This window comes from Elephas maximus, chromosome X (genome assembly GCF_024166365.1).
Source record: "Elephas maximus indicus isolate mEleMax1 chromosome X, mEleMax1 primary haplotype, whole genome shotgun sequence".
Classification (NCBI taxonomy): Eukaryota; Metazoa; Chordata; class Mammalia; order Proboscidea; family Elephantidae; genus Elephas; species Elephas maximus.
Window position 1 is genome coordinate 155,127,131 of NC_064846.1, and position 19,887 is coordinate 155,147,017.

A 19,887-nucleotide genomic window follows, 5' to 3' on the forward strand; every position below is an offset into this window, starting at 1 on the left:
TGCTTAGAATGACATTAAACAGCAAATGAAAAAAATACCACAAGTTAAGAGAGTCCTCAGAAGAAAAGAAAGAGCTTTATATTTTAGTACCTTTAACACTTTTTTCCTGCTTTTTGAACAAGAGACCGCACATTTACATTTTGTACTGACCCCAAAAATTATATAGCCATTCCTACTTAGGACCGTTGTCAGGCTTGCCTTATCCCATTATGAATGTTTTGAGAGTGAATAATGTTAACTGTTGAGGAGAACGAATCTTTAGTTTATGGGGAGATTGAATTAAGTTATTAAGCTATAGTTCCTCTGAATTGAAGTGTTGTAGCTCTTGTGGGGTTTTTTTTTTTTTTTAATTGAAGAGCATGAAGAACAGCGAGTCATTGGTGAGGCAGTATAGTATAGTGGGTAATTGTGAGGGCTCTTGAAATCAGGCAGACCCCAACCATGTACAACAGCCATGGGCAAGTTATTTAACCTTTGTTAGCTTTGTGTCCTCATCCTTAAATCAGGGATGATAACATGGAGGGTTGTAAGGATTAAATGTATCCATTCATCCCACAAATATTTATTAAGCATTTATTATGTGCCAAGCATGTTTCTAGGTGCTGAGGGTAAAACAGTCAATGCAATAAAACAAAAAAAAATTTTTTTTGAAGCACCAAGTAAGCTAAATTGGTAAAATTGATAATGTATGTCACCATTGAAATATACTACAGAAGAAAATAAAGCAGAGGAGGAAGGTGGGGATTGTCTCGTTGTTGGGAGGGTTTTTCTGTTTTAAATAGGATGTTCAGGTAAGGCCTCACTGAGATGATGGCATTTGAGTAAAGACCTGAAGGAGCCGGGTGTATCTGGGGATAGAGTGACCCAGGCAGAGGACACAGCAAGTGGAGAGGCCTTAAGGTGAGAGTGCGGCTAATTTTCAAGAAATACCAGTAAAGAGGCCCAGTGTATCTGAGGCAGGGTAAACAAGGGGAAGAATAATAGGAGATAATTATTATTGCCATTGTAGGAATCATTGTAGAGGCTCTCATAGTTAATTTCTGCCATGGTTACTGCTGTATTGCTGCTGGTCCAAAAGTGGAAGACCTTTTCAGAAATAGAAAATTGGAAAATTACAAACACTGGAATAAAGAAACACTAGAAAAGGCAAGCTGTTTGCTCAGATTTTCTGTTTATAATGTTAGATCTAAAAGCTCTTCTGGCTGAATCATTGAAGCAAATGAGAACGGATAAAAAAATTGATCCTTTGCCTCTGATAAGATCCTTGAATTTAATGATTCTATATCATGGACTTTATAAAGATTTTCAGGACATGTGTATCATAACATCAGGACCTTCCAAGAGATTTAGTTTAGTTATATAATAATTGTGGAGACCTAAAATGCTAACATTACAGTATTTGTGATTTCATGTTAGAATGTAATGTAGAGGATTTGGGGTTTTATTCCCCAATAGAGGCTTTTCCTAGAATTCTCACTGGATCCATTCTCTAAAGACTAGGGAAGCTGTTTTCCATGACATCACTTTTGGACTATTTCTACTTGTAGTCAGTATTAAATTAGATAAAAGTCTTCAGATGAAAAATAACCTTGAAGCAGGGTTTTTTTCTTACCACATTTCTTGTATTATACAATGACTAAATGGTAAACATACCTGAGAAGTGAAGTAACTTGGATAATAGGTGCCAACCTGGAGGCTGGAGGACCCAGAGTCTTCCTAATTGCTTAGTTTAACAGTCATTTGTAATTTGGTACAGAGTTAGAAAAATATTTTGATGTACAAGAAAGAATTTCCAGTATTATGTAAACAAATTCAAATTAACTTATGCAGCCTTTCCTCCCACAAAGTTAGTCTGTTTTCAAGTTTTTCTTTCCTTTTGCATTGGTACATTGAGAAGTAGGCCACTTTGAGATTGTCGAATTTAAAATTTCTGCTTTATAGGTTACAGAAATTGTGAGAAATTTTAGAACTCAAAAATTAATTCTATTTTTATCCCTAGTAAGCCTTGCATTCTCTTTTTAATATGCAAGTATGGCATTTTCTGGAGAGGCATCAATTTTGGTAGGGTAACAGTTTGAAGATGAAAGTAGCATGAGATAATTTTTTCATTGAAAATAAGTGTATTATATCAAACTCTGAGAATCTAGCTTTTGTACTGAATAGCTGAGGATTTTGTATGAGTTTTCAAGCAGCTGTGGGAGGAATGTGAAAACATTAAATTATTGCTTATGATAACATAAACATGGACATTAGTTAATTTTGAAACATCTTCTGTTTCATTGCTTAGATTTTTGCCTTTAAACCAGAATGGCAGCCTTCTAGCTGAAAAGGAAGCATTTAATTTCTTCGCCTTTAATTTCCTGTCCAATTTTGCCCCCACCAGACTTCTTACTTTACTGGTCACTAGAGAGTTTGAACTGTTAGAAATTTCTGTGATATAAATAGCAGCAATAGTCTTCCAGGGTGGAGGTAGGAAGAGGTGGTTTTGTGTATGTCTGTGTTGCCATTTATCTCTTAATCACATCTTCAGTGATACTGAAGCTTTTTGATCTCAGGACCTCCTTATACTCTTAAAAATTATTGGCATCCCAGAGGGCTTTGGTTTTATGTAGGTTATATCTATTTATATTTACCATATTAGAAATTAAAACTGGGAAACTTTAAAAATATAATTCATTTAAAAATTTTATTAATCCCATTACATGTTAATCTATATAACATTTTTTAAAATGAGAAATAACCATTTTCCAAAACAATAAGAATCCTAGTGAGAAGAGTGGCATTGTTACATTTTTGTCTGGCTTAATTAAAAAAAAAAAGTGGGCTTCTTGTTGGCGTCTGCACTTAGTTTGTGTGATATCACACATCATGTAGCCTTTGGAAAACACTGCACTCATGAGAGAATGAGAGTGAAAAAGACAGCTTTTAAAAAATTATCACGAAAATAGTTTTGACCTCACGAAGCCGTTTTAGAGGACTGGGACCATAGTTGTCCCTAACCACACTTTGAGAATCACTATACTGGATAATCATTCTTATGCATAGAAAATGTAAGGCTCTCTTTTTTTCTGTAGTTGGTGCCTAGTGTATAAGGCACATTCTTCAGTATTTCTTTCCTAGTAGTATAAGTATTCCATATCATTTAGTCTAAATTAGCTTGGTTACCCCTTTAAGAAAACCTACCATTTGAAATTCTGAAGGCCAAGTATAGAAGTTTTCTGTATGGAGTCCTGGTGGCGCAGTAGTTAAGAACTTGGCTGCTAAGTAAAAGGTTGGCAGTTCAAATTCAACAATCGCTCCTTGGAAACCCTATGGGGCAGTTCTGCTCTGTTCTTTTAGGGTCACTATGATCGGAATTGACTTGATGGCAACGGATTTTTGTACAGGTTTATAAACCGTAATTTCCCTTAAACTAATGATCCATTTTGAAAAGTGAGGATACAGAATTTCCGTGCATTAAACATTTTGTATGTCAGTAAGTACCTTTTCTCATTGCCCCTTAAAGGATTTTTTCCAGCCTTCATTGATTAAGAGTTCTTGAGTTTTATGTTAGTTTTACAATGATCTTAGTTTTTCCTTAAATTGGTATAATTCTGTATTTAGAGAATTTTTATGCGTAAGATTTTGTGTATTCCTTTTGCACTCTTGTACTTTACTTTTTTTAGTTATTTGTTGTTATTCTTGTGTTTTTATTATAAGCCTTACTCATTCTAAGTCTTCCCCCCCCTTTTCTTTGTAGCTTCTTCCAGGGTATGGATTGTGAACAAGTTGGTTTTGTTTCACGTGTTCATTTGTAAGTTTGCTTGTTTGATGCCTTAAACATTGATGGTAATAGATCAGTGCTGTCCAATAGAAATATAATGCAGGCTACATATGTAATTTTAAATTTTCTAGTAGCCACAGTTTAAAGTAAAAAGAAACAAGTGAGATTAACCTTAAAATATTTTTAACTTAATATACTCAAAATATTATTTCAACATGTCAGATTTATGTGAGATAGCTTACGTTGTTTTTTCATACTAAGTCTTCCAAATCTGGTGTTTGTTTTACACTTAAAACATATCTCAATTTGGACTAGTCATACTTCAAGTGCTCAGTAGCCCCATGGCTGGTGGCTTCCATATTGAATAGTACAGGTATGGAGAGTAGCTGTATCATCTTGTCAGTGCAAAAAAGTCTAAGGAACCCATTAGTAAAGCTAGAAAATTATATTTACGCAATGAGAAAAAATAGAAAAGAGTGCCAGTGTAAAATGAAGTCCATTGTTTCAGCTACCAGTACATTTCCTAATGCCTTACAATCTATATTGTGATAAACGCTAGGGAGGAGTGGGGTCTGAGGAGAAGATTGAGGGGTATTTAGTCCCTGTGGTCTTACGGGTGATAAGGAACATTAGGCAAGAATTGGGTGATTGAACACTGGACTCTGGTGGAATGCCTTGCTCTGGATTAGATGCTTAACCTATGGTAATTCATTTAATCACTACCACAACTCAATAAGGTTGGTACTATTATTGCTAATATATAGATAGAAACCAAGGTCAGGAAGCTAACCAAATTTCTCCAGGTCACACAGATGGTAAGTAATAGTGCTCTCTGATTTCAAAAGCTTTGCTCTTTCCAGCCACACTATTTTGTACGTACTGCATGACCTTGAATAAAAAGTCAGTTTACCTCTGGACCTTAGTTTCTTCATCTGTGGAATTAGAGTTGCTCTGGGTCCTGAGAGACTACTGAGAAGAAGGGCTGGGATTAAAGTGCTGTTGCTAGGAAGAAGGGTTTCTCCAAAGTTAACTGGACCTTTAAAAGGTCAGGGTTTTTTTTTTTTTTTAATGTTGGCTCTGTTTGCATCAAGTGAAGAGGGTATAATAGTAAGCTTTAACATTACGGAGTTCTTAAGGGCCATATACTGTTCTAAGTGCTTTACATGTATTAACCCATTTAATCCTCAGCAGCATCCTGTGAGGTAGGTTCTATTAAGGTAAGTTCTATTAATATTAGTATCCACATTTTACAGGTGAGGACATTCGAGCACAAAGAGGCTAAGTAGATTGCTCCAAGGTCATACAGCTAATAAGAGGTGGAATCAGGACTCAAGCCTGGGCATCTGACTCTAGACCTGTACCCTTAACTCACTACTTCCATCTAGAGACTATCATTGTTGGTCAGTTAATCACTGAGTATTTCAGTGTTTCCTACTTACACATGCATCCCATAAAAGTATAAAATACTACTGCTCCTCTAAAGCTGTTAGTCTTACTGAGAGATGCACTAAGCATTTTCATGTAGAAAGGAAGTTAACTGCATATGCCTCAGCTATCACAAATTAGTTTTAGAAGTGAATTTAGATCAGATAAACTTCATAAACACATTGCTGAGACTTTAAAAGTAGAGTTTATCTTCTCTCTTTTCTTTGTGTGTGTGTGTGAGTGTATATATATATATATATATGATGCATACATCTGTAAAAACAGATAAAGAGCAGGAGAATAAATGAGAATTCTGTGACTAAAAGAAATTTTAGAGATTATCATTAATACCCTTATTTTACAGATGGAGAGATAAGGCCAAGAAAGTTTGAATAACCTAATTAAAGTACAAATACTTCTGTGAGTTGGAATCGACTCCATGGCAACAGGTTTTTTATTTTCTCTCCCTTGGTTTGGTTATAAGTAGAAAAAAAGTCAACCTAAGGAAGTAAAAGCGGGGAACTTACTGTAAAAATGTAAGGCTTCCTCTCAGAACCCAAGGGCAGGAATAGACCTAGGCCTAAGGCCTGGAGAAATGACACCCTTAGGGAGCACTCTGTCTTCTCATCGTGACTTCTGCACATCCGCTTTAGCCCTCTGCTGCTCCCTTCCTGTGGCAGGTGGAAGTTGGCGCCTACGGCTGTTCTTCAGCGTGTTTCAGTCACACACACTCAGTGCATTTCTCTCTCTTTCTCCCTGTCTTCTTCTTTTCCCTCCCCATTTCTGAATTTTTGACAAAAGGGTGTTCACCTTGATTCATATTTCTTACCCTAGTCTGACTCTGTGTGACCAGGGACAGGATCACAGTGGAAGCCTGCCTGCTAGGAATCTACCTCAGTGGGCTGGGTGCTGTCATTACTTTGACAGTTTATCAACCCTCCCTCTCTCTTTTTTTCCCCTGCTTCTTTGCCCTATGATGTTTCCACCATAGTAAGTATCTGGAACCTGGACTGCCTTTTTTTTTTTATTTTTAAGAAAGCCTGGTGTCTTTTAAAAACTTTGTTTAGATGGCATATTTTTCAGAAAGGTGAATGTTAGCTCTTTGTGACATTGTCAGATAGTGACAGCTGTTGAATGAAGAGGGTTACTTTGACAGGAAGTGAAATATATGGTGTTTTAGGCATTGTCAAAGTAACAGATTAATGAAACACAAAGCAGCCTACCGTCAAGTACATGAATGCTGATACCCAGTCTCTATTATTAAATTTCCAGTGCGACCAGCATATCCTGACAGAATGATGATCGGTGCCCATAGTGACCCTGAGAAAGATAATTAAATAATCAAATTTTTGATTCAGTTTAATTTGCTGTGTTTAATTCTGATTATTTTGAAAATCGATAATTAGTCTACTATTGATAGGCCTCTACTAACAAGAATGTTTGATTAACCATAACACCACACTGATCTTTCTTTTGTTCTCAGTATGTATTTGTGTGCATATGCCTTATATCACTTGGAAAATTCTAAGCTCATTAATTTTATCTTTAAAAATAACTCAGGAGAAGTCAGCACAACTTGACTAAGGCAAGGTCATGGAAGCTTCATGGACACATCCATACTCCCTGAGGGACCAAATTACTGGGCTGAGGGCTGGGGACCATGGTCTCAGGGAACATCTAGCTCAATTGGCACAACATAGTTTGTAAAGAATATGTTCTACATCCTACTTTGGTGAGTAGTGTCTGGGGTCTTAAAGTTTGTGAGTGGCCATCTAAGATACTCCACTGGTTCTACTCCATCTGGAGCAAGGGAGAATGAAGAAAACCAAAGATACAAGGGAGGATTAGTCCAAAGGATTAATGGACCACAGCTACGACAGGCTCCACCAGACTGAGTCCAGCACAACTAGATGGTGCCCAGCTACCACCACCAACTGCTCTGCCAGGGATCAATAGAGGGTCCTAGACAGGGCTGGAGAAAAATGTAAAACGAAATTCTAACTCTGAAGAAGAGACCAGACTTACTGGTGTGACAAAGACTGGAGAAACCCCAAGAGTATGGCCCCCAGACACCCTTAAAATGGCTCAGCACTGAAGTCACTCCTGAGGTTCACCCTTCAGCCAAAGATTAGACAGGCCCATAAAACAAGACTAAATGGACACACCAGCCCAGGGACAAGGATGAGAAGCAGCAGGGAACAGGAAAGGTGGTAATGGGGAACCCAAAGTTGAGAAGGGGAGTGTGTTGACATGTTGTGGGGTTGGCAACCAGTGTCACAAAACAATATGTGTATTTTTAAATGAGAAACTAATTTGCTTTGTAAACCTTCATCTAATGTACAATAAAAAAATTGGATAAATAAAACTGATAGCTTACTTTAATGTTGAATGTGTTAGTAAAATAGTTCTGCCAAGATTTGATTATAGTGTCTAAAATAGATTTTGTACTTATTTTCCAAATTATACATAGCCTTCTTGTGTTTCACTTTTCCAAAATTTGATATTAATTTCATGTTATGCATACTTTACTGGTAAGTGAACATCATTATTATGTGGTATAATCAATAGGACTTAAAGGCAGGTTAAGGACAGATAGGGAGAAAGAAGCACCTAGAATGCCTCTTGATGAGATGGGAAATACAAAAGAGAAGTGGTTGGGGGAGGGTAGAATTATAACTTAGGATGATTTTGAGACTCCTTTGGGCATCCAGAAGAACTGTTTAATAATAGCAATTTGATACATACAGGACTGGAGTAAGGTAGAATGTTGGATAGAGATTGTCAATGTATTGGTAGAAGTTGGTCTTAGTAGAAACCATGAGTTTAGATAAGATCATGTAGGGAGAGCACAATGTTCAGATGAAAACAGGGAAAGAACAGAATCCTGGGGAACACCAGTGTTTAAGGAGTAGCTCAAGAAAAATGTGCTTATGGAGATTGAGAAATGAGCAGTCCAAGAATAGGAAGAGGATCAGGAGAGTGGTGTTATGAAGCTGAGAGCGAGTGATTAGTCTAGGGAGTAAGCCATGCTGCAGAAGAATCCAGAGAAAAGGAGCCTAGGATGTAATTGTTGGATTTAGCAGTTGGGCTCTTGAGATTTTTTTTTAATGAATGTTTTTTTTCCTCCTATTAATACACTTTCATTGCAGATAAATTAGAAAACACAGATTAGCAAAAGGAAGAAGGAAAAAGGTAAAATCACCTGATACTCTGCCATTCAAAGAGAACCATTTTTAACATTTTTTGGTGTATTATCTTTTAAAGCTTTTTTCTTATTTATTAACAGTTTTTTTTTTGAAATGGTCTCAGACTGGGATAATTGCAAATAAATGGGTGAATGTGTCAAGAAGTTAAATATAAGATGTCATAGATAATATATTGATGAAACAGTTGTGTAATATCTAGTGATAGCCTACTCAAAAGAATGAAGAAGTGGTGTCTTTAGCAGCCATAACCTTTTCTTTCTCAAAACACTGAGGGCCGTACCAAATCCAGGATAGAGAGGGGATTCCTAATGTACTGCCTGGTACACATAGGTGATATTTTATTAAATAAAGGAGGATAATTGTTAATTGGAGTGGTAACATGGGCAGTGACAGCCTCCCTGAAGAAGGTGGTAGAGTAGGTGACGGCATTCGACTGCATTGCCAGTTGCTTCACTGAAGGAGTCGTGGTCCATCCAAAGACCCAACCAGGGAAGGAAAAAAACTTCAGATTCTAGCATTACTACCTGCAGGGATTCAGAGTCACAGATACTGGCTACCACATCCTTTGATTGTCCTCGTCTAGGCTGGCACAGTCTGTGGATAGTGTGTCACCAAGTAACTCCAACACATAGCTCCAAGTCATGAGGCTCAAGATGTTCTAGATAATGCTTTAAAAATGGTTGTAGTATCCCAGAGATAAGTCCATATCAATTGTCCTGAGTTAGGGACATCAGTATACATCGGCAAGGAATGCCTTCATAACTGTTCAAACAGGGAAAAAAGGCCACAGGTACTGAAGGTCTTCCTGAGATTAAAGGACCATAAGTTTACAATAATACCAGTCAGCAGAGTTTTGGGGATAGTAGCATAGGTATATGGAGGACAGGCAAAGGGGTAAGGCAAAGTGCCCAGCTCATCATCTTGGCAACAAGCCTCAGAAAGGGAGGGGCCATGATGAGGCCTCTACCACCCCCCACCCTCTGAAGTCCTGATGGTTTGCCCATGTAGCTTGTCATGTGGGCTTTGCGGTATAAAAATGGGTGGCCAGTGCTAGGTGGAAGCACGAGTAGCCTAAGTGTTCAGCCCACCTAACTAGGCCTACGTAGTCGGGGGAACCGGCAGAAAGTAAGCCCTCCACTTTTTAACTATTTTTGTTGTTGAAAATATACACAGCAGAACATACACCAGTTCAACAGTTTCTACATGTACAATCCAGTGACACTGATTACATTTTCAAGTTGTGTAACCATTCTCGCCCTCCTCTTTTGTGTTATTCCTCCCTGATTAACATAAACTCACTGCCCCCTAAGCTTCTTATCTAACCTTTCAAGTTACTGTTGTCAGTTTGATCCCATATAGTTTTTTAAAAGAGCACAGTGTGCAGGTTAGACATAATTTACTGATGAAGCTAAACTGTTCGGTTTAGGAAATCCTGGTGGTGGTGAGGTTAAGTGTTATGCCTGCTAACCAAAAAGTTGGCAGTTTGAATCCACCAGCCACTCCTTGTAAACCCTATGGGGCAGTTCTGTGAGTTGGAATCAACTCAATGGCAATGGTTTTTTTGTTGTTGTGGTTGGTTGGTTTGTTTATAATTTTTATTGTGCTTTAAGTGAAAGTTTACAAATCAAGTCAGTCTCTCACATGAAAATTTATATACACCTTCCTACATACTCCCAATTACTCTCCCCCTAATGAGACAGTCTGCTCTGTCCCTCTACTCTCTTCGTGTCCATTTCGCCAGCTTCTAACCCCCTCCACCCTCTCATCTCCCCTCCAGGCAAGAGATGCCAACATAGTCTCAAGTGTCCACCTGATCCAAGAAGCTCACTCCTCACCAGCATCCCTCTCCAACCTATTGTCCAGTCCAATCCATGTCTGAAGAGTTGACTTCAGGAGTGGTTCCTGTCCTGGGCCAACAGAAGGTCTGGGGGCCATGACCACCGGGGTCCTTCTAGTCTCAGTCAGACCATTAAGTCTGATCTTTTTACAAGAATTTGGGGTCTGCATCCCACTGCTCTCCTGCTCCCTCGGGGGTTCTCTGTTGTGTTCCCTGTCAGGGCAGTCATTGGTTGTAGCCAGGCACCATCTAGTCCTTCTGGTCTCAGGTTGGTGTAGCCTCTAGTTCATGTGGCCCTTTCTGTCTCTTGGACTTGTAATTACCTTGTATCCTTGGTGTTCTTCATTCTCCTTTGATCTAGGTGGGTTGAGACCAATTGATGCATCTTAGATGGACGCTTGCTAGTGTTTAAGACCCCAGACGCCACTCTTCAAAGTGGGATGCAGAATGTTTTCTTAATAGATTTTATTATGCCAATTGACTTAGATGTCCCCTGGAACCATGGTCCCCAAACCCCTGCCCCTGCTACACTGGCCTTCGAAGCATTCAGTTTATTCAGGAAACTTCTTTGCTTTTGGTTTAGTCCAGTTGTGCTGACCTCCCCTGTATTGTGTGTTGTTTTTCCCTTCACCTAAAGTAGTTCTTATCTACCATCTAATTATTGAATACTCCTCTCCCACCCTCCCTCCTCTCGTAACCACAAAAGAACGTTTTCTTCTCAGTTTAAACTATTTCTCAAGTTCTTATAATAGTGGTCTTATACAATGTTTGTGCTTTTGCAACTAATTTCACTCAGCATAATGCCTTCCAGATTCCTCCATGTTATGAAATGTTTCAAAGATTCCTCACTGTTCTTTATTGATGCGTAGTATTCCATTTTGTGAATATACCATAGTTTATTCATCTGTTGATGGGCACCTTGGTTGCTTCCATCTTTTTGCTATTGTAAACAGTGCTGCAGTGAACATGGGTGTGCATGTATCTGTTTGTGTAAAGGCTCTTATTTCTCTAGGATATATTCCAAGGAGTGGGATTGCTGGATCATATGGTAGTTCTGTTTCTAGCTTTTTAAGGAAGCGGCAATGGCAATGGTTTTTTGTATTTTGTTTGTTTGGTTTAAAGAAGACTTCAGGGGATAATTTTGGTTTAAGGTTTAAGATTTAAAGATTATCTCAGGGCAATAGTTTTGGGGGTTCACCCAGCCTTAGTGGCTCCAGAAAGTCTGGCTTCCATGAGAATTCGAAATTCTGTTCTCTGTTTCCCCCCTTTTGATCAGGATTTTTCTATAGAATCTTTGATCAAAACATTCAGTAATGGTAGCTGAAGCCCCCTTTTTTGAGTCTTTTACCCAAAGTGCCAGGTGGAGATGTGTGGAAGAGTTCTCTTGTCACTGGGACAGCTTCCAGAAGTCAGGGGGGACCAGGGTGTCATATAACTGTCCTTTTTGAGTTCCACACCTATGTGCATAGCAGGGCACACGTAGAAATTTTCCATCTCCACCTGGACAGCTTTTGAGCCAGGGGGACCACTTGCCTGTCTAGTTTTTTTGTAAATAATAAAAGATACTTCATGTGCTAGCCTCTGTGGCTCTGATGGGAAGGACGCGCGATGTTCACGGAGCAGTCACTCTTAGTGACGGGTCTTCTTTATCTGATGGCCTCCTGGTTATTTAAAAATCAGAGACAAACTGTGAGTACCTCATAGTTTTGTCACATCTTGCAGGGCAATAGAAAGCTAAAAGAAGGCTTGAAAGGTAGGTCTGTAAGCTACGGAAGAGTATACTTAAAGGTGGGTGGGGCAGGGAGGAGTAGGAGGCAGAAGACCTAGAAGCTCTGACTTTAAGGAAAACTTTTATTTAAATCAGGGAGTGGAGGGACCGATCTGTAACCAGAATGAGCATGCAGAGGAGTTTGTTTACATTGAAACAAGGTTCCACAGGGCAGAGTGGAAAGGGTTGAGAGGGAATTCATGGATGGGAGGATGGGTCATTGGGGAGGAAGCTCAGAGCTGTGTGAGGATGAGCATTGAGGAGAAGATAGATGGCCTGGGGGGTTTGTGTGAAAAGGATAAAATTGCTTCATAAACAGTTTAATAGACTGGATCAGTTTATTCTGCTTTACTTAAGAGAATTTCTCTGATATGCACAGATCGGGTTTAATTTCCTTAAAAATAATATTTACATTTTAAATATATAGTCAGTATGTGATCATTGTTTTTAAAAATAAGGTTAACGAGGTAAGTAAAAAGAAAAGCCTCAGAATTTCCTGAAATCCCACTACCCAGGGTCACTGTGAGTCAGAATCGACTTGACGGAAACGGGCAGGGATATCGTTTTGATACATATTAGTATATAGACTTTTTCTCATATAAACATATATATGTGTATTTAATTTTTTTAAATATACGCACTATATTACAGCTGACTGCTTTTTTTCCCACATAGCATCTAATGTCTTTTGTCAGAATGCGTAGATAATTGCCATCATTTTTAATAGTTACAGTAATCCATTATAGGACTGTACTACTGTATTTTTAGGCAAATAATGTGCGCCTTCTACGCTTGTTTGCCAACTTTGTCCCCTCCCCCCTGCTTGCAAGGCTGTAAAAAATTTAGCCTGCTTAGGGCGCAGTTGGCAAACAAATGTAGAAGGCGTGTGTTATAAAAATACTATATATTTATTTAATAAGCTATTGTTGGATTTTTTTAATACTTCCCAATTTTTTATTATAAATAAGGCTATAAAGGCAAATATTGTATGTACAACTTTGCATATTTATTTGATTATTTCCTTTGGATAAAATTCTAGGAGTTTTCAAGGCTAAGGGTTTACTTTTGGCTTAATTTCTTTTTTGTATCATAATTTTGTATTTGACTGTGGAGTCCTTTTTGTGTTGCTAGTTTTGGGCCATGTTTAAATATATTTGATGAACAGTGTAAAGTCAGTGGGATAGGCATATTATTGTTTGTAAGTTAACAATTTGCCACTGTTTGATGTATATTGAATCGATTTTCACCCAGGTAGGGAAGCTGAAAACATTAGTCTGCAAACCTTTATATTGTCTACTCCCAAAAGGCTTGTACGTTAGGACTTCAGCTGTGGAAATGAGATAATTATAAAAATTGTTTAAGCTCTTCTGTTATTAATATCAGAATGCATGGAAATGATTAACACAGTTTTCTTTCATGATCTTTTTTCCAGGTGATCCATGGCAGGGGACGTGGAAGGATTTTGTTCCTCCATCCATGACACCAGTGTCTCTGCTGGGTTCAGAGCACTGTATGAAGAGGGCTTGCTTCTTGATGTCACTCTGGTCATTGAAGATCATCAGTTCCAGGCCCATAAAGCACTCCTGGCCACCCAGAGTGATTACTTCAGGATTATGTTTACTGCCGACATGAGGGAGCGAGATCAGGACAAAATTCATTTAAAAGGTCTAACTGCTACTGGTTTCAGCCACGTCCTTCAGTTTATGTACTATGGAACTATAGAACTGAGTATGAGTACTGTTCATGAGATTCTTCAGGCTGCCATGTATGTGCAACTTATAGAAGTGGTGAAGTTCTGCTGCTCTTTTTTATTAGCGAAAATCTGCTTAGAAAATTGTGCAGAAATTATGAGACTCTTAGATGATTTCGGTGTAAACATCGAGGGAGTCAGGGAGAAGTTGGACGCCTTTCTGCTAGACAACTTTGTGCCACTCATGTCCAGGCCTGACTTCCTGTCGTATTTGAGCTTTGAGAAGCTCATGTCTTATTTGGATAATGATCATCTGAGCAGGTTCCCAGAGATAGAGCTGTACGAGGCTGTGCAGTCTTGGCTGCGGCATGATAGAAGACGCTGGAGACATACCGATACCATCATTCAGAACATCAGGTTTTGTTTGATGACCCCATCCAGTGTTTTTGAGAAGGTTAGTGCATTTGAAAGCAATAGACAGGATTCATCATTAAGTTAAGGCAGTATGTCTTTATAGATAAGATTCCCAGATTAATCAAGAGCCAAACAGGGAATGAATAGTTCATGTGTAAGAAGCCTAATTTCTTGTAGCTTGTGCATTTAGGTTTTTTAAAACACGTTTTATGGGTGAAAGATGAACCAGGTAGGTAGTAGAGTAGTTTCATTTTTAAAGTACTTTTAAAGTCAAAGGATAATTACTGAATGTAAAATATTACAAGTTGCTTCAGCTTTTCTTTCTTTTCACAAAGTAATTAAATCTGAACTGGGTCAGGCTAGCTCTCTTTTTAAAAATTAATTCAAATAATACATGCTGAAATTGGAGTTGAGAGGAGTTTCACAGTTCTGAATGATATATTAATACAGTTTCTTATTCTTCTAAAATACATTAAGGACACACAAAATAGCTGTTGAAAACCAATAGGCACTAGTGGTGATTTTCTTTCCTATTTCTCACCTAGTTCTATTTCTCTTCCTGTTTCACTGTGAATACTAAATTTGATCATGAAAACATTTTATATGTCTGAAAACATCCTTTTGACATTACTAAACTAATAGGCTGTAATTTCTCTATATTGATCAAACATCCCTGTGCACATTTTACCATTTTCATAGTTTCTGCTATCTTAAAAATAGTGTTTCTCCCAAGCAGGCTTGGCCTTTTTGCATGGAAGCATTTTCATTTTTATACCAGAGGCTCACTTGTGATCTTTTCTTGCCCAAAGGAGAGAAAGCAGTTTCAGTAATTGCTGAACTTAATTGGTTTCTAATCACATGGTTACCTCTGGGGCTCTGTTTACCTCTTGCATCTTTTCTTCTTTCTAGAAAGCACGCTTTGGGTGACACCCTTCACGTGAAACAGTTCCTCAGGTTTAGTTACCAGATCTCGTGATAAAAAACAGTATCTGCAAAGGGTTGTTTACACCATTTGAAAAATAAACAAATTTGCGCCTTCGAATAACACTCAGCAGCCTTGCATGTTTTTTTTCCCTCTGAAATGCTGTGAGATGTCATTAACTAATGCTTTTAATAGAGAACTCAGTTTTATGGGATTTTATCTTTATTCTCAGAATGTATTGATAATGGCAGAAGTAATTAAAACTGAAGAATACATTTCTTACTTACTATATGTTCGATGATAATCAGCCCCACATCAACTATGTAAATCATTTGTCTCTGATGTTTTGAGTTTTTCTTCCCTTACTATTTTTATTGCTCTCTTTCCCTGGGGAATCCTGTTTTGCCTTATACATTAAATGCACATGCTTCCCACTACTAAAACAAACAATAATCCTGTATCTTCAGTCTAGGTAGAAGTACTTGTGGAATAGAAAATAAAATTTCCCCTCTTGTAGGACAATATGGTGGGTAATTGATAGCAGTCAATGATTTTTAAGTGCTTTTTTTTTTTATCTGGAGAGCCCTTTTATATTTTAATTAGCAGATCAAGGTAGCGCATAGTGACACTAGCTGAAAGTTAATAACTATTGAGTAATTTTGTAATTCGTATTCTTTTGCATATACAGCATCAGAAGTGGTTATTACCCCTTGGCTAGGTACTGTGGGAGTCTCCTCGGAATAAAAATGTTGCTCAGGCTTCCTTCTTGAGTTAATTTCTTAGGAAAACTTAATAAGGACCTAGCCACAGGGAAATTTTTCACTTTTTTTTGTAATGTAAGCCTTTCAGTTTTTAGTAATACGTACTGTACTGTTAAGATAAACGGGAGGTAGTCAGTGGTTCTTGCTTCAGCAGTGTGTGAGATTTTGATGTTGATCAAAGGAATACATGACTTTCTAAATGTTGAGAAACAATGAGTTGGGCAGATCTGAGACTTAACATTATAGATCATCTCTAGAAACACAACTTTAGGAACTAAACAAAATGAAAAATTTGGTTGGGAAATAAGTGAATTTGGACTATTTTACACCATACTGTTTTGAGCTCCTTGAAAATAGGGCCCATCTTTTTTTTTTGTCTGTACCCAGCACACTGCAGGTCACAAACAAGGACATTTTAACATCCATTACATAGGCACAGCACCAGAGAGGGGACACAGAAATAAACACATCTTTGCTGGTCCTTTTTAATAGACTCTACATAAGCAGTTTTGGTTTGTGATTTTATCCTGTTTGCTGAAATTTAGGAAAATGGAAGATAGGTGCTTTTTAGTTATTTTTAAAATTTTGTTAACTTCCTATCATGAGACATTATAAACAGAGAAAAGGCTGAAAGAATAGAATGATCACCCACGAACCTTCCATGTGAGTTAATACTTATTAACATTTTGCCATATTTGTTTTAGCTAGCTAGATAGGTAGAGGGTGGGTATGCCATATAATTTTTTTTTGCTAAACCATTTCAAAGAAAGTTGTAGACTTTGAGACAGTTCACTCCTAAATACTTCAGCAAGCGTCTCATCTCCCAAGATAAAGGATATTCACCTACATAACCTGAGAATACTAATGGTAATTCCTTGATGTCATGTAATATCCAGTCCATTTTCTCAATTGTTCCAAAAAATGGTTTTTAGTTGTTTTTCATGAACCAGTATTTAATCAAGGTTCATACAGCACATTTGGTTATTACATCCCTTTTAATCTAGAATTCTCTCTCCTTTTCCCTCTGTTTATAATGAGCATGTTTAAACATAAAAAAGTTGAAAGAATAGTATAAATAAAAACCTGTATAGTTAGCACCTAGATTCAAGAACTGTTAACATTTTGCCATATTTGCTTTATATAGATTTTTTTCATTGCTGCACCTTTGAAAATAAGTTGCAAACATCCTAACACCTCACTCCTAAATACTTAAGTATGCCTCTCCTAAGAATAAGGACTTTTTTTTATCCAACTACAATACTGTTCCACCTAGGAAAATTAACACATCAAGATCCTAATATCATCTAATAGTTAATCCATATTCAGATTTTCCTAGTTCCCCAAATACACTAGAATCCAGTTAGGTTTATGCGTTGCTTTTGGTTATCATGCTTCTTTAGTCTTTGGATGTAGAACAGTCCACCACTGTTATTTGTTTTTGTGTGTTTGTTTGTTTGTTTTTGAGGACAGTCTGACCACATGTTGTCTCATAGTGTGTCCTACATTTTGGATTTATCTGATTATTTCTTTGTGTTGGCGTTAAAGTTAACTTAGTTCCCCTATTTCCTGTTAACATCTACTTTTTAGCATCATGTTTTTTTATTGCTATGAGATAACTGAGGAGTTTTAGGAACAATTACAGGAAAAGTATTGTAATGCCAGAGGAAAACTTGGAAAACCACTTAGCAGTTCTTTGATCAAACTTAGAAATCACTATTCTTTTTTGTATTATGAAGCTAAGTAGCCTAGTCATGACTCAGATCAAGAATTTTATTCACATTATTCTGCTTAGGTTCTTTTAGATTCATAAACTTTCCTTCCCTTTTATGACTTGAGCCCCTCCATTTGAATTTATTGGGATTAAAGCTAGCTAATTTTTTTTAAAGTGTCAAAATTGAAAGATTATTCCTTCTTATAAAAAATTAGTATATATCTATGACTCTAGAACTTTGCTGTGCAATACCATTGTCACTTTTGGCTACTGAACACTTGAAATATGGCTAGTCTGAATTGGAATTTTAAAGACTAAACTGACAAAAAGGATGTACATTATGTTGATTACATGTTGAAATGATAATATTTTGATCTATTGGGTTAAATATTAGTAAAGTTAATTTCATCTTTTTACTTTTTTGAATGTGGCTACTACAAAATTTAAAATTACATCTTTAGTTCGCATTCATGGCTCAGATTATATTTCTTTTGCACAGCACTGCTCTAGTAGTTCAGGAAATGAGTTCACTAGAAGCTGAGTATGCATACAGTAAACAGCCCTCTTATATATTTAACTTCTCACTGGGATTCCCAGCCTTTACAAGTGTTATGTACCAAAACTCACTGCTGTCAAGCGAATTCTGACTCATAGCAACCCTGTAGGACAGAGTAGAACTGCCCCATAGAGTTTCCAAGGAGCGGCTGGTAGATTCCAACTGCTGACTTTTTGGTTAGCAGCCAAGCTCTTAACCACTGTGTCACCAGGGCTCCAGTAGGTAGTGTTAAATGAGCTTATTTAACGAATCTGTCGAGTTGCTGATGAAGATAATTGTTATTTGAGCATAGCATCTCTTAGGAGCCTTTCCCTGGCCTCAGAAAAATAAAAAGCTACTGTACAAAGCTTGGCAAAGGAACCCATGGAGGTTTTAGCTGTTCTTTTGGCAGCGGTGATCAGATCAGAGCAGTAGCTTCATAGTAAGGGGAAGGAAGAGCCCCCACTGGTTCCATGGACCTAAAGCATGCTTTCTAGCTGTGCTGAAACCTTTGGGTTTATTCTATTGCAGTATCTTTTACCCCTAGTCCCCTACTGGGTTTTCTCCCCAACTTTTGTACTGGGTATTCTCTGGAACCATCACCAAAGAGACCAGGACTTCCAAATTGCCTTACTGAGTTCTTAGGGGCAATGGTCTCTATATCTGAACAGCGTGTGTGTGTGTGTGTGTGTGTGTGTGTGTGTGTGTGTGTCTCCTAAGAACTTCAACAACACTGAAAAAAGTATAAGGTGTGGGGAACTTTTTAAGATGTGAAAGCGCAGTTCTGAGGTTTTCACTGTACAATCAAAGATACCTGAAAAATAAATTTAAGGACCTTGTCCTTCCACAAAATTTAAAGACTTCCTATCATTCATTTTATCTATAGTAGATTCCCAGTTTTAAAACTAGACCGCAGTTTCAGTTTTTACGTATACAGATGTCTGTGGCATGTATTTTTCCTAGCTCTGATGGTCTTTGCATCTGTTAGCAGAGATAAGGCCTGACATTTGTCATTCTGAATTTCAGTGATGTGAAGATTTAAATAGTTTAAACTTTGCTCTCTTTGGCTTTCAAAAAACAATTACTGCTTTATTGAAAACATGAAGTAAATGTATATTTGGCAAAATGCGTATTATACTTGACTTTTTTTATGGAAAAGATCTTTTTAGCGAAATTGTTAAACTATTCATTAAAATACCCGTATGTTGGTTATTTTAGTACAGTGACATTTTAATATTTTTAAACCCAGGGCATCTTCAATACCATAAATGTGCATAAGGTAAGATTCAGCATACCAATGATTCCCTTAAAAATTGTATTAATATGTAAAGTATCTTCAAAATCATAAAAATCTTTCATTTAAATCCTGTAAAAAAATTTTTTTAAGAAAACATTTGATGAGCTTTATATTTAGGATTTTATAGTTGATTTTTCCTTGGCTGTTTATAAAGGATGCAGATTATGTAGATGTGTTCTCCTTTAAGTAAACCCATCATGCTTATTACAAATATTGTTTTATCAACTAGCTCCAGATATTCAAACTCCTTAGTGTGCTTTTTCCCCAATTTGTTAAATGTAGTTTACTGTACTCCCCCCCACAAAACTGGATTTATATAACTTTTAAAAAGCAAAACTTATATTTTAATGAGAAAAGGCCACAATATGTAGCCTTTGTGTCTACTGAATTTATAATATGATATTCTCTTTTACTGAGAATATATTTGGATTTAACAAATCATATCTGCATTTTATCAAAGCTTATTATTATAAGAATATTTACATTTTCAGATAATTTTGAAATTACTTGAAAAAAAATAACTTCAGTATTAGTGAAAATTAATCCTAGGGTCAGAGT

At 37.2% G+C, this 19,887-nt stretch overlaps 1 protein-coding gene across 4 annotated transcripts in view; it reads left to right on the forward strand.

The window, feature by feature from the left end:
* KLHL15 (kelch like family member 15) overlaps positions 1-19,887 on the forward strand; it is a 71,168-nt gene that overhangs the window by 36,256 nt on the left and 15,025 nt on the right. For 3 of the 4 annotated variants that reach the window (XM_049873184.1, XM_049873185.1, XM_049873183.1), the window contains exon 3: positions 13,432-14,143. In XM_049873184.1, the coding sequence (XP_049729141.1) occupies positions 13,439-14,143 (705 nt within the window). In that variant the 5' untranslated portion in view covers positions 13,432-13,438. Of the gene's footprint in view, positions 1-3,628; positions 3,794-8,337; positions 8,381-13,431; positions 14,144-19,887 lie in introns of those variants that run through there. The other variant, XM_049873186.1, reaches the window with a different exon arrangement.